Source organism: Alexandromys fortis, unplaced genomic scaffold (assembly GCF_014885135.2).
Source record: "Alexandromys fortis isolate MF-2015 unplaced genomic scaffold, M_Fortis_MF-2015_v1.1 scaffold_312, whole genome shotgun sequence".
NCBI lineage: Eukaryota > Metazoa > Chordata > Mammalia > Rodentia > Cricetidae > Alexandromys > Alexandromys fortis.
The window spans coordinates 724,974-737,789 of NW_026068184.1; the positions used below are offsets into that span (position 1 = coordinate 724,974).

The window sequence follows — 12,816 nt, forward strand, 5'->3', positions numbered from 1 at the left end:
CCTCCACACCCTCACCCAGCACATATCCCAGGTCACCCACCTTCCTTCTGTCTCCCCAGGAGCTGTACCTGAGCTGGGTGGTGGAGGCCAGGAGGCACATCCTAGCCATTCTCCAAGACTACCCATCACTGCGGCCACCCATAGACCACCTGTGCGAGCTGCTGCCACGGCTGCAGGCCCGCTACTACTCCATCGCCTCATCCTCCAAGGTGAAGGGTGCCAGCTCAGCCAGGGAGGCACCCCCTAGGGCGAGGGACTCTGGGTACCCTCAAGGAAAACCACCAAGAAAGGGACTGTAGGGGGGTGAGGCCAGGCTCACACCAGTCCTTCCTCCAGGTGCACCCCAACTCCGTGCACATCTGCGCCGTGGCTGTGGAGTATGAAGCGAAGTCTGGGCGAGTGAACAAGGGGGTGGCCACCAGCTGGCTTCGGGCCAAGGAACCAGCAGGCGAGAATGGCCGCCGGGCCCTGGTACCCATGTTTGTGCGCAAATCTCAGTTCCGCCTCCCTTTCAAGTCCACCACCCCTGTCATCATGATAGGCCCTGGTACAGGGATCGCCCCCTTCATGGGCTTCATCCAGGAGCGAGCCTGGCTCCGGGAGCAAGGTAAGCCACAGGGCTCTGGTTTTGTGAGGAGTCAGGGCCAGGCCAGAGAGCTCCCCTTCACCACAGCCTCACCCCTGCCCAGGTAAGGAGGTTGGAGAGACAGTGCTGTACTATGGCTGCCGGCGCTCAGATGAGGACTATCTCTACCGCGAAGAGCTGGCCCGCTTCCACAAGGACGGGGCCCTCACCCAGCTTAATGTGGCCTTTTCCCGGGAGCAGGCCCACAAGGTGAGGCAGGTGGCTGTGCTGACAGGCTGGGCTGCCCCATGCAAAGGTGGCGCTGTGGCGTCCGGACTCTGCTCACAGCCCCCTCCCCCATCCCCTAGGTCTATGTCCAACACCTGCTGAAGAGAGACAAAGAACACCTGTGGAAGCTGATCCACGAAGGCGGTGCCCACATCTATGTCTGCGGGTGAGCAGAGAAGCCTGGGGAGGCACCCGGTGCTGACTACCCACCTACAGGGTGGCTCCAAGTCCCCTCACACATTCTTGTCCCCACCCAGGGATGCTCGGAATATGGCCAAAGATGTGCAGAACACCTTCTATGACATTGTGGCCGAGTTTGGGCCCATGGAGCACACCCAGGCTGTGGACTATGTTAAGAAGCTGATGACCAAGGGCCGCTACTCCCTGGACGTATGGAGCTAGGAGCTGCCGCCCTCCCATCCCTCGTTCCCTGTAATCACTTCCCTAGCTCCCTTCTGCTGACCTCCACCTCTGGTGGTTCTTGCCTGGCCTCGACACAGGGAGGCCCAGGAACTGACTCCTCCTGGCCTGAGTGATGCCCTCCTGGGCCCCTAGGCAGGGCACATGGCAAGAGGGACTGGGCCCACCTTTGGGTGATGGTGCCTTAGGCCCTCGGCAGCTGTACAGAGGGGCTCTTCTCTCCGCTGAGCTGGGTGCAGCCCCACCACACGATTTTGAATGAGTGTATATAATTTTAAATAACCTGGCCCTTGGAATAAAGTTGTTTTCTGTATTTGCCTGGTGTTGCTGGAGCCAATATGGGGTCTGTCTTGGGATCTGCTTCAGTTAGACAACCCCCCTCCCCAGACCAAGAGCCAAGAATCAGCATTGCTGTATTGGGGGCCCCAAGTCCTGCTTCCCCTAGGAGAAAACACCCACAATCCGTCAGAGACCTCCATGCCTCTCTTCCTTTATTGAGGCCCAGAACCCAAATACTGCAAGCTGGGCTCCAGGCCCAGGCCTTCCTCAGGGCCCACAGAGCCCACGAAGCTCAGGGGGCACAGAAGGGAATCCCCCATCCACATAGGGGTGCCCCAACCTGCTGCCCCCCTGGCACACAGGTCAGAAGCCCCTTTGGGGCTGGCCATCGGATCTACTCTAATCCTTCTTGCTCCCGTGCTGCTGGCTGTGGAACTTCTGGTGTACCACTCGGAGGGTCGTGAAAAAGTTGCCGAGGAAGAGAAGAAGGAAGGGGAAGCCACACATGAGCACCTGCAGGGGTTGGGGACAGCCGGGGTCAGGACAGGGAGGTCTAGATGGAATCTCCCGTGCATCCTAGTCCCCTGGCTCACCTGCCACTCCTTGCACTCAGGATCCCGGGCCAAGTTAAACAGTGTCAGCGCGTTAAAAAGCTGCCAGAACTGGGGGGGGGGGGGGGGGGGGGTCTCTTCAGTAAGTGTGGTGTCCGCTGGGACCAAGGGGTGGACGGGGACACCCAAGTGTGACTTACATGTCCAAAGAAGAGGAAAGGAAGCAGGAAGGTGAGGCCTCTCCACATCCAAGACTGGAAGCCCTCTGTTGGGGAGGGGTAGGGAAAAGCTGGAGTGGTGAAGGGCTGGAAGGGACAGGAAACCTTCACTCCCCAGGGGCCTCAGGGCTGCAGAGCAGGGCCAACTGACTTACCTACGGTGAGATCCATGGTGTGCCGTTCGCCCAGGGCGCGCAGGCGGTACAGGCACCCGCTCTGATAGTAATACTGCAGAAACTGCACAAAGCCTGGGTGGCCGACAGGAGCGCATGTCAGACCCGCTCTGGGCCACAGGCTTTCTCCCCCGTCCCCTCCCTAGCAAGGAAACTCACTCTGATACATGGAGAAAGACAGAAACTGGTTCCGGAACTTCTGGTACATGAGACCATCTGGCCTAAATTTAGGGGGAAGCAGAGGAAGGAAGGGGAGGTAAGAGAGCCTGGAGCTTCGGCTTCACCCCATCCCCTTGTCAACTGAAGTCTTGGTCACTCACCAGGTCAGCATGACTCCCGAAAGGAACGTGGACACGTAATGATGGAACACCCACCAGCCTTTGATCCTAAAAGAGAGTGCCAGTTACCCCTGTGAAGCAGAGCGGCTCCCCCAGATACAAAGTCCCCGTGTGCCATGACCCACCCCACTGCACATGCACACCTGGAACCGTTATTGATGAGGATGCTCTCTCGGATGGTCAGGGTGCAGTAATACCAGACCAGCAGGAAGTTGAAGGCGGCATCCGTCACCCTGGGGAGTGGGGTACAAAGAAGTGATGTCTGAGCCTTGTCCTTGTCCCAGCCCAGCCCAAGATCAGAGCCTTGTCCCAGACCCTGTCCCAACAAGACCAAGATCAGAGCCGTGTCCCTGACCCCGTCCCAGCCCAGCCCAGTGTGCACACCTGGAGTTGAGCAGGAAGCGGCAGCTGAAGGAGATGACAATGAGGATGATGGTGAGGTAGAGCTTGAATTTCTCATACTCGTCTTTGTAAGCAAACCTGGTGAGGCGAGGGACAGGCATCCGCACTCATGGGTAGGCATGCAGGGGTGGGGGCTTCCTTCTCCACCATGCCCAGAGGTCACAGGCCAGCCTGGAGAAGTTGACCCAGAACCCCAAGACCACACCAAGCCAAGTCAGAGGTAGATGGGGGAACCCTGGGTGAGAGCCAGCCCTCGACAGCCAGCATTACATACTTAGCCTGCTTGCTCAATAGTGTCACGTTGACATTCCCCAGAACCAGACTCAGGTACAACCTAAGGGACAGAAGACGGCCTGAGTGACAGAAACACTACAATCTAGAGCCCGCTGTCTTCCCCGTTGGCCAAGTTCTAAACTTAAGGGGTGACACTGACCAACCACACATGACACCTCACCTCTCTCCCTGCCTGCTCCAGAATCCTGTCCTTGGGTAAACAGTGTCTCCAGCTTGTGGTGCTTTGTCTGGGACCTCCCCACACAGGTACCTTGAGAGCCTGGATGCCCTTTCCCCTGAGAAACTATCCCCACATCTAAAACCACTCCTCACGTGTGGGCACGGGGACTTGGCATCTGGGCGGATGGTTATCTTCTCTTGCTATCCCAAGATAATCAAAAATCTTTGATTTTTCAACTCCAAGAAACTCGGGCCTGAGTCCCCTTCAGTGCTTCCCATACATAGCCATAGCCACACATCGGCCCTCATTCCCGTCTCCCTTCAGAACTCCAGGTGGAGGAGATGGCTCAGCCGGTGGTATGTGCCTAGCACCTGCGAGGCCCTGGGGTCAGTCACCAGCACCACATAAAAACTTACACCTGTAATCCCAGTTCTTAGGAGGTGGAGGCAGGAAGCTAGCAGGAAGCTGAGGCTAGCCTGGGCTACAAGAGACCCTGTCTCAAAAATATGCCATCAAAACCAACCCACAAAACCAGGCTCCTTGCCTCTCCACCCCTCCCACTAGTGAAACCCCAGGTGTGACAGCAACACTGTGTCACTCACGAACCAGCTGCGCCCAGCAGAGGGGCTTCTGTCCCCACTCAGACCTCAGCCTCAGCGGTACGGCAAAGAGACGCCTTCCTCCTACAAAGACGGCTGGGAGTTTGAACTCCCGAAGAGAGAATGGAGCCTCTGTCCTCAAAGATGCTTAGTTAGGATCACTGGTGCTGGGATGAAAGACAGCGACGCAGGGAAGAAGGAGTTTCTAAGGCTCACACATCCTGGACTGCGCGTCACTGAAGGAAGCCAAGGCAGGAACTCAAATGGGGCAGGAACCTGGGGGCAGAGCTGATGCGGTGGCCGTGGAGAGGTGCTGCCCACTGGCTTGCTCAGCCTGCCTTCTTACAGAATCCTGGAGCAGCAGCCCAGGCGTGGCCCCACCCACCGTGGGCTGGGCCTTCCCGCCTCATTAAGGAAACGCCCTACAGGCTTGCCCACAGCCTGAGCTTACTGAGGTGGCTTCTCAGTTAAGGTTCCCTCCTCTCAGACGACTCTAGCTTGGACCAGGTTGACATGAAAACTTGTCCAGACAATTGACCCCTTATCAACTCGACACCGCGACACTATTTAATAACCTTTCCTTTCTTGCTCGTTCCCAAGATCTCGCATTAATAAACATCACAATATGAACCGTATCACCAACTTAAAATCAGCAAAGACTTTGCCAATTCAAACACTTCAAAAGCGCAGTTTCTTTAAAAATTACAAAGTACTGCTGGACGGTGGTGGCACACGCCTTTAATCCCAGCACTTCGGAGGCAGAGGCAGGCGGATCTCTGTGAGTTCAAAGCCAGCCTGGTCTACAGAGCAAGTTCCAGGACAGCCAGGGCTACCCAGAGAAACCCTGTCTCGAAAAATAAACAAAACAAATTACAAAGTCCCTTTTAAAATTCAAAAGTCTCTGTAAAACTCCAAAACCTTTTTCAAAGTCTCTCAACTGTGGGCTCAAAATCAGTTAAAAATACTTTACTTTGAGAGAGAAGAACCAGGGTGCAGTCATAATAGGAAGAAGACCAAACCGAACTCCATCCAACTGTGTAAAGAACTCAGTGGCCAGCGTCTGGGACTCAGTCTTCAGAGCACTACCGAGGGGCCTGGGTCCTTTCTCTGGCTCCACCATCTTCAGCCTGCACAGTATCCTCTGCTCAGGCCAGCTCTACTCTACAGCTGGGGCTCTCCTGGGTGGTCATGCCATGGTACGGTCATCTCCAAAATGCTGGGGTCTCCAGACACAGCTGGGTAGCCTCTCCCAGGCTCTCTTCCTGGTGTTAAGCCTCAACTTCTCTCTGTGACCCCTTCCATTCTGGGGCTAACTACCGAGGCTGCACCTTCACCAACGGCCTCTCCTGGCCTCTCACAGTGCCAAGCCTCAGCTGCTCCCCATGAACCCTTCATGCCTTCAAACCAGGACCACCTGGGTGACTTTTGCACCTAACCAAGCACAGTAGCCAGAACGAGGCATGGCCACCTCTGGAACACAGTCTCTGTGTGCTGACTCTAAGGGAACACTTCCCGGAACACCTTCACCTCAGCAATGCTGGTCCGCCCCGGCTCAGCAGAACCACGGAATCCTAATTCTAAGTCACAAATGCCCACGACAGAGTCTTTAACCTTCCCCCTGAACGTCACAAGCCAGGCCTCCATTGTCTGCTCTGCTCTCAGCATTACCCTTCCGAGCGCTGACAGAACGGCCCACTGAGTTCTTGACGCTCAATGACTTTTCCAGCCCGAAGTTCCAAAGTCCTTCCACAATTCTCCCCAAAAGGACATGGGCACGTCCGCCACAGCAACACCCCACTATCCTGGTCTCAGTCAAGGCTACTATTGCTGTGATGAAACACCGTGCGCAAACGCAACTTGAGGAGGAAAGGGCTTATTTGGCTTCCATACCCTGGATCAAAGTCCATTGAGGGAAGCCAAGGTAGGAACTCAAACCAAATGGAAATTGGAGGCAGGAGCAGATGCAGAGGCCATGGAGGGTGTGGCTTACTGGCTTGCTCCTCATGACTTCCTCAGCCTGCTCTCTTATCGGACCCAGGACCACCAGCTCAGGGATGGCACCACCAACAATCACTAATTAAGAAAATGCCCTACATTAAAGCCAGGCAAGGTGGCACACGCCTTTGATCCCAGCACTAGGGAGGCAGAGGCAGGCGGATCTCTGAGTCCAAAGCCAAGCTGGCTACAAAGTGAGTTCCAGGACAACCAGAGCTACACAGAGAAACCCTGACTCAAAAAAACAAAAACAAACAAGAAAGAAGGAAGGAAGAACACGTCCTGCAGGCTTGCCTACAGCCTGATTCTGATCTTATGAGGAGGCATTTTTCTCAGCTGAGGCTCCCTCTTCTCAGATGACACTAGCTATGTCAGGCTGACATAAAAACCGTCCAGGACACAAATGCATTGCCCAGCACAGACCCAGCTCTATTACCCAGGGCATCAATCATGTCTGGCAAGCACTCTACCCAGTCAGCTAAATCCCCAGCCCTTGACTTGGCATTGGAATTTTTTTTTATATGTATGGGTGTTTTCCCTGCATGTGTGTCTGTGTGCCACATGTGTGCCTAGTGCCCAAAGAGGACAGAGGTGGTGTTGGATCCCTTGGAACTGAAGTTACAGACAGCTGTAAGCTATCATGTAAGTGCTGGGAATCAAGCCCTGGTCCCTTGGAGGAATACCAGTGCTCTTAACCATTAAGCAATCTCTCCAGTCCCTTTGCTTTATTTTTATTTTATTTGGGTTTTTCGAGACAGGATTTCTCTGTCCTGGAACTCACGCTGTAGACCTGGCTGGCCTTGAACTCACGGAAATCTGCTTGTCTCTGCCACCACCACCTGGCTGGTTTATTTTATTTTATTTTTGAAGGAGTGTCTCACTCTATAGCCCTGGCAGGCCTGACACACAGTATGCTGACCAAGCTACTTTGAATTCACTATATAGTCAAAGAGGACCTTGGACTCCCTAGCCTCCTGCCTCGGCTTCCAGAATTGTTAGGACCACAGGCATGTGCTCATTCCTTGCCTCTGAAGATGACATGGGCGTCCCTACACCAGGAAGCTGTGTCTGGCCATGTGTGGGGTTAGACGTCCATCACTGAGGCTCCAATCCCCTGAGCTCTCCCCTTCAAGCTTCCATGACCGTGAGCTGTCAGACAGCTGGGCCGTCAGCATGGTCTCCTTTGCCCATTGACCGAGAGAGGCTAGGGCTTCATAAAATCCCTGGAGCTGGAAGAAGGAAGGACTCACCCATTCTTCTTAGGCAAATAGGCTTCCATGTCAAAGAAGAGGCCTTGGCGCTCCTTCATCTGGCTTTCCAGCTCCTGCGCGGCCTCCGTGGACTCGGGTGGGAGAGAAGGTCTGCATCTGGGAGTATGGCGGGAGTCAGTCAGTGCAGGTGGGGGAGCCCGAGTCCTGCAGGAACCCCAGTGGGAACCCTTCGGGACAGAGAAAGGAACAGAGCCCAGGGAGTGGAAGAGTAGAAGAGCCACGCTGGGGTAAGCCAATGGCACCCACACCCACACCCACCGCGCAACAGCACCCACCCCAGCGGGAAGGCACCCCACCCTCACTTTTTCAGCACCAAGGCCAGCTCCTGGAGCCGTTTCTTCTGGCGTGTGATGGAACTGGTACAGTTGTCCTGGAGTTTGGTCAGCTCCTCTAGCTTCAGGCGGTACAGGCGGTGTGTTTCCTAGGGTGAGGAGAGGGCGTAAGCTTGACTGGGGAGCTGTCGGGGCAGGGAACCAGCTTGCTTGGGGACCTCCAGAGATAGCTCCAACCGAGGCAAACCAGGAGCTAGGTTTCTGAATCCTGTAAACTCAGATCCTCCACCGGTCCTCAACAACAGGTCAGCTGTCCTCAGCTCTGCCTGGGTGTTCTGTGCCACCTGCGTCTGGCATCATCTTCAAACAGTCTAGAGCAGTGGTTCTCAGCCTTATTAAAGGGTCTCAGCGTTAATATAGTTCCTCATGCAGTGGTGACCCCCAACCATACAATTATTTTCATTGCTACTTCATACACTGCAATTTTGCTACTGTTATGAATCATAATGTTAATATCTGTGCTTTCCAGTGGTCTTAGGCGACCCCTGTGAAAGGGCTGTTCTCCCCCTAAAATGGGTCGCGACCCACAAGTTGAGAACCACTGCTCTAGACCATAGGGGCTGCCTGAACTCAACCCTCACCTTCTCAGTTCCTCCTACCTACCTAACCTGACGGAGTGGAATCCAGGGTTATCCACGGTGCTTTTTACCCAGGCATTCCCAATGTGTCCTCTCGGATCAAAGTCACCAGCTTTCAGTCCTAAGGCCAGTCCCTCCCGTCTGCTCCCCTCCTGCAAGCACCTTTGGCCCAAGCACTTTGCCCTGGTGGGTGAACCTTGCAAGTTGCAAAGTAAAGACAGGGCAAGGAGCAGTGTGGGAAAATCAAGGCAGAGGGCATCGTAGTGATGGCAAAACTGGGAGATTTGGGGCCATCTAGGCCTCTAGAGAGAGTTTTAGTACCGGAAGGCTGGGAAGGGTTGGCAGCCGCAGTGGAGACATGAGGCTGGGAGCAGTCCAGCAGAGGCAAAGGTCTAACCTAGTCTCCAGTTGGCCAGGCTCCGCTATTTGGGTGTTTCTCATGCCAAGCCCAGCTGCCACATCCTCTTCAGGTTCTAGCATATGCCACCTCTGCCCAGTGACAGCCTTCCTGGAAGCAGCAGCTTCCTTCTCTCTAGTGTGGGCACAGAGAGGCCACGAACAACCTCCACTGGAACTGGGAGGTTTTCCAAAGGTCTGGGACAGACTGCCAAATCAGGAGGTTCGGGTACAGTCTGCCCCGCCCACCTCTCCCTACAAGAAAGAACCACACGCGCCAAGGCAAGGGACCCTTCTCCTGCCCCTAGGTGGGCGCTGTCCCTCTGTCTCAGATGGCTGAGATCTCCATCCAAACCTGGATTTTACCTAAACTTGCTTCCCTGCAGCATTCAGCAAGGAGTTGGCCAAGGGCGGGGAAGGCGTTTGCAGGGTGACAGAATCAAAAGGCCGGGCCCTGCTGGACTCTGCCTCGGGTGACTACTCTCCAGGAAGGGGACGCGGTCCCAGGTCGGCTAGCAGTGCAGTGGGAGAGGCAACAGAGGAATCCTGGCCTGTTTTCAAGGCCTTTGCACAAAGTCGAGAAGACCCAGTACAGAAGGATCCCGCCCAAGCACGCCGGGGACGCGCGGGCAATCGGGGCTGCCATCGAACATTTAAGAAGAAAAGTGGAAGAGGGCCTCGACCCCTGACCCCTCTGAGCTACCCTATGTCTAATCTAGGGCTGCCCGACCCTTGTCCCCGAGACCGAGAGACACGGCTCGGGGCACGGATGGCCTCAGGGACGCTCACCTGGATACCTTGGAAGTCCTGCTGCAGATCCTCCCAGTTGCGCAGGCAGTCGCCCAGCGGGTCTGGGGGCGGGGACTGCATGTCTTTGTCCACGCCACGGGCCGCGGGGAGCCACGAGTGGGGAGGACGGAGCTGCAACCCCGGCCGGCCCGAGGCGCCTCCGCCACCGCCCCCGTCCGCTTCCGGGCTCGCGCTGCCGCTGCTGCCAACGGGAAAGGGCCCGGCGTAATCAGCGCGCGAGCCCCGCCCCTAGGAGCAGCCAATCGGAGTCCGGGACGGGAACTGGGCGTGGCCGTGTGCCCGCAGGGCGTCTCCCGATTCTGTAACCGGACCTGTGCTCCCGCGATCCTACCCGCACGACCCGCTTCCTCCGACCACTCACAAACCAAGGCGACACGTGCTTCCAACACTTTATTTTTATTTTTTTAAGATATCGTCTCACTACGTAGCCCTGGCTGCTCTGGAACGGAGCGATTCCACACCCCCCCCCCCGGCCCCTGCCTCCCGCGTGCCGAGATTAGTAGCGTGAGCCATCCACCCTGCACTTCACACACTTTTGTCCTTGAGAAGCTGCCCCTCTCCTGGGACAGCCCGTGTCAGGCAGTCTCAGTAATTTAGAGATACCCTTTTCCTGGCCATAGTCCTTCGTACTCACCTCCCATGTCCTTCATACAGCATGTAGGCTGCTTCTAAAGTACAAAACCTAACTCCCCACCGTATCCCTGCTGATGACTTACCAGTGGGTCTAGAGCTGAGTCGGTAGAGGGTTTGCCTAGCACGCAGGAAACAGAGTTTAATCCCCAGCACCACGTGATAAATCGGATGCGGAGATGCCTGCCTGTGATCCCTGAACTTGGGAGGTGCAGACAGAAGGATCAGAAGTTCCAGGTCATCCTCATCAGGGGACACCTACCATTCATGGCTCTCCGTGGAAAGTTCTAGGTGGCAGGTGGTAGCTGGGGGTGTTTTCCTTCTTTCTTTCGTTTGTTACGAGACAGGGTTTCACTGTGTGTAGCCCTAACTATCCTGGAACTCGCTCTGTAGACAAAGCTGGTCTCAACTCGCAGAGATCCACCCGCCTCTGCCTCCCGAGTGCTGGGATTAAAGGTGTGTGGTACCACCTTTCAGCTAGGGATGTTTTCTTTTTCTTTCTTTCTTTTTAATTTGGTTTTTGGAGACAAGGGTTTCTCTGTAGTTTTGGTGCCTGTCCTGGTCTTGCTTGTAGACCAGGCTGACCTCTCCTCAAACTGACAGAGATCCTCCTGCCTCTGCCTCCTGAGTACTGGGATTAAAGGCCCGTGCCACCACCACCCAATTTATGGATGCTGTCTTAAATAACTGACACCCTACACATTACCCATCAGTCCCCTAGTGATCCGTGAGTCTGGGGAAGTGATTTAGGCAACTCCCTTCAGGACTTGAGAGGGCTCAGCAGGCAAAGGTGCCTGGTGCAAGCCTGATGACCCAAATTCAATCCTAAAACCCACGTTATAGAAAGAATCGGTTTCAACAAAGTCTCTGGTCTGCACGCAAGTGTCAAGAAATGCCTACATATGCAGATGTAAAATACTATAGGATGGCTTGGTGGTTAAGAGCAGTTCTTCCAGAGGACCTGGTTTCAGTGCCCAGCACCCACGTGGTGGTTCACAACCATCTCTAACTCCAGTCCCAAGGGATCTGACCCTCACTCACTTCTGGCCTCCACAGGCACCAAGCATATATGTGACACACAGACATATATGCAGGTAAAAGATGCCCATAAAATATAATTTAAAAACCACACACACACACACACACATCTGTAAAGATTTGTGGAATTTTAGGACCTGAGTCATGCAGGAAGCCCTGGGTTTGACTCGTGTGGTGGCACATGCCTGTATTCCCAGCACTTGAGAAGAAGATCAGAAGTTTAGTGTCATCCTCGGCTACATAGTTAGTTGTCCAGGCTAGCCTGGGCTACATGAAACCCTGTCTACAACAAAAAGAAAAGAAGAAAAACGGGACATACAATTTCTAGAAACCTGGGACTGGGTGATAAGAGGTCCAACATGTCTCCTTCATAAAGAGTTGGGAACAGAATTTATACCCAGTGATCTGGAGGCAGTGGTCAGAATGCTGGCTCTGGGCATTAGGCAAAGACCCCCATTCTGGGGACACAGAAGTCAGGAGAATCCCAAAGTCTGAGCTGGAGGAGCTCCACCCTGTGATGCTCTGCATCACCCTAGGTGACCTCCAAAGAGTGGAAGTCACCAGTACGTTCGACAGCCGCTCCAGCCAGAGGCAGCTCCAGAGTGTAGTTGTGGGGGGCACAGCTTGCCTCCAGGGGTGGGGGTTCCTGAGGAGCCAGAAGGAAGAGTGCATCTGCTCTGTTAATTGGACCAGAGCCTAAGAAGGCTGGTCATGTTAGAACACACCTGTAATCTTAGCACTCAGGAGATGAACACAGGAAAATGGCAAGGCTAAAGGCAACCAGGGGTATGTAATGAGACCTCAGTTCTTTTTGTTGTTGTTTGTGTAGCCCTGGCTATCCTAGAACTCATTCTATAGACCAGGCTGGCCTCAAACTCAGAGATCCACCTGTCTCTGCCTCCTGAGTGCTGGGATTAAAGGCGTGCGCCACCACCACTAGGTGAGACCTCAGTTCTCTTTGTTGTTGTTGTTTGTTTGTTTGTTTGTTTTTGGAGACAGGGTTTTTCTGTAGCTTTGGTGCCAGTCCTGGAACTAGCTCTTGTAGACCAGGCTGGCCTCGAACTCAGAGATCCTCCTGCCTTTGCCTCCTGAGTGCTAGGATTAAAGGCATGCACCACCACCTGGCAGACCTCAGTTCTTAAGATGAAGTGATGGCTCAGTGGTTAAGAGCATTGGTTGTCCTTCCAGAGGACCAGGTTTGGTTTCCAGCATTCACATGGTGGCTAACAACTGTCTTTAACTCCAGTTCCAGGGCATCTAATGCCTGTTTTTTACTTCTGTAGGAGCCAGGCATACACATGGTGCAGGCAAAACATCTAGGTACATAAAATTTTTTTAAAAATCTAAAATACATGTTTAAAGGTGTGTGTGTATGTGTGTCTGTGTGTGTAATGGATTAGAAAGAGCCAGTGCAGGACTGGGGGTGTGGCTTAGTTGGTAGAGTGCCTGCCTAGCTTGTGTACAGGAAGCCCTGGGTTC

General features: G+C 54.5%; 2 protein-coding genes across 2 annotated transcripts in view; one reads left to right on the plus strand and one right to left on the minus strand.

Moving 5' to 3' along the window:
• Positions 1–1,586, plus strand: part of Por (cytochrome p450 oxidoreductase) — a 43,036-nt gene extending 41,450 nt beyond the window's left edge. The window contains exons 12-16 of the mRNA XM_050129261.1: positions 60–209; positions 337–607; positions 690–835; positions 934–1,019; positions 1,111–1,586. Of these exons, the coding sequence (XP_049985218.1) occupies positions 60–209; positions 337–607; positions 690–835; positions 934–1,019; positions 1,111–1,255 (798 nt within the window). The 3' untranslated portion in view covers positions 1,256–1,586. The remainder of the gene's footprint in view (positions 1–59; positions 210–336; positions 608–689; positions 836–933; positions 1,020–1,110) is intronic.
• A 161-nt stretch (positions 1,587–1,747) lies between these two features.
• Positions 1,748–9,855, minus strand: Tmem120a (transmembrane protein 120A). Its single transcript, XM_050129262.1, has 12 exons — positions 9,649–9,855; positions 7,856–7,974; positions 7,533–7,649; positions 3,509–3,568; positions 3,217–3,312; positions 2,976–3,065; positions 2,815–2,880; positions 2,654–2,715; positions 2,477–2,569; positions 2,304–2,368; positions 2,146–2,214; positions 1,748–2,065 (listed from the first exon to the last, which is right to left on the minus strand). The coding sequence occupies exons 1-12, from the start codon at positions 9,727–9,729 to the stop codon at positions 1,952–1,954; spliced, it is 1,032 nt and encodes a 343-aa protein (XP_049985219.1). The 5' UTR covers positions 9,730–9,855; the 3' UTR covers positions 1,748–1,951.
• Between the last annotated feature and the right edge of the window lie 2,961 nt (positions 9,856–12,816).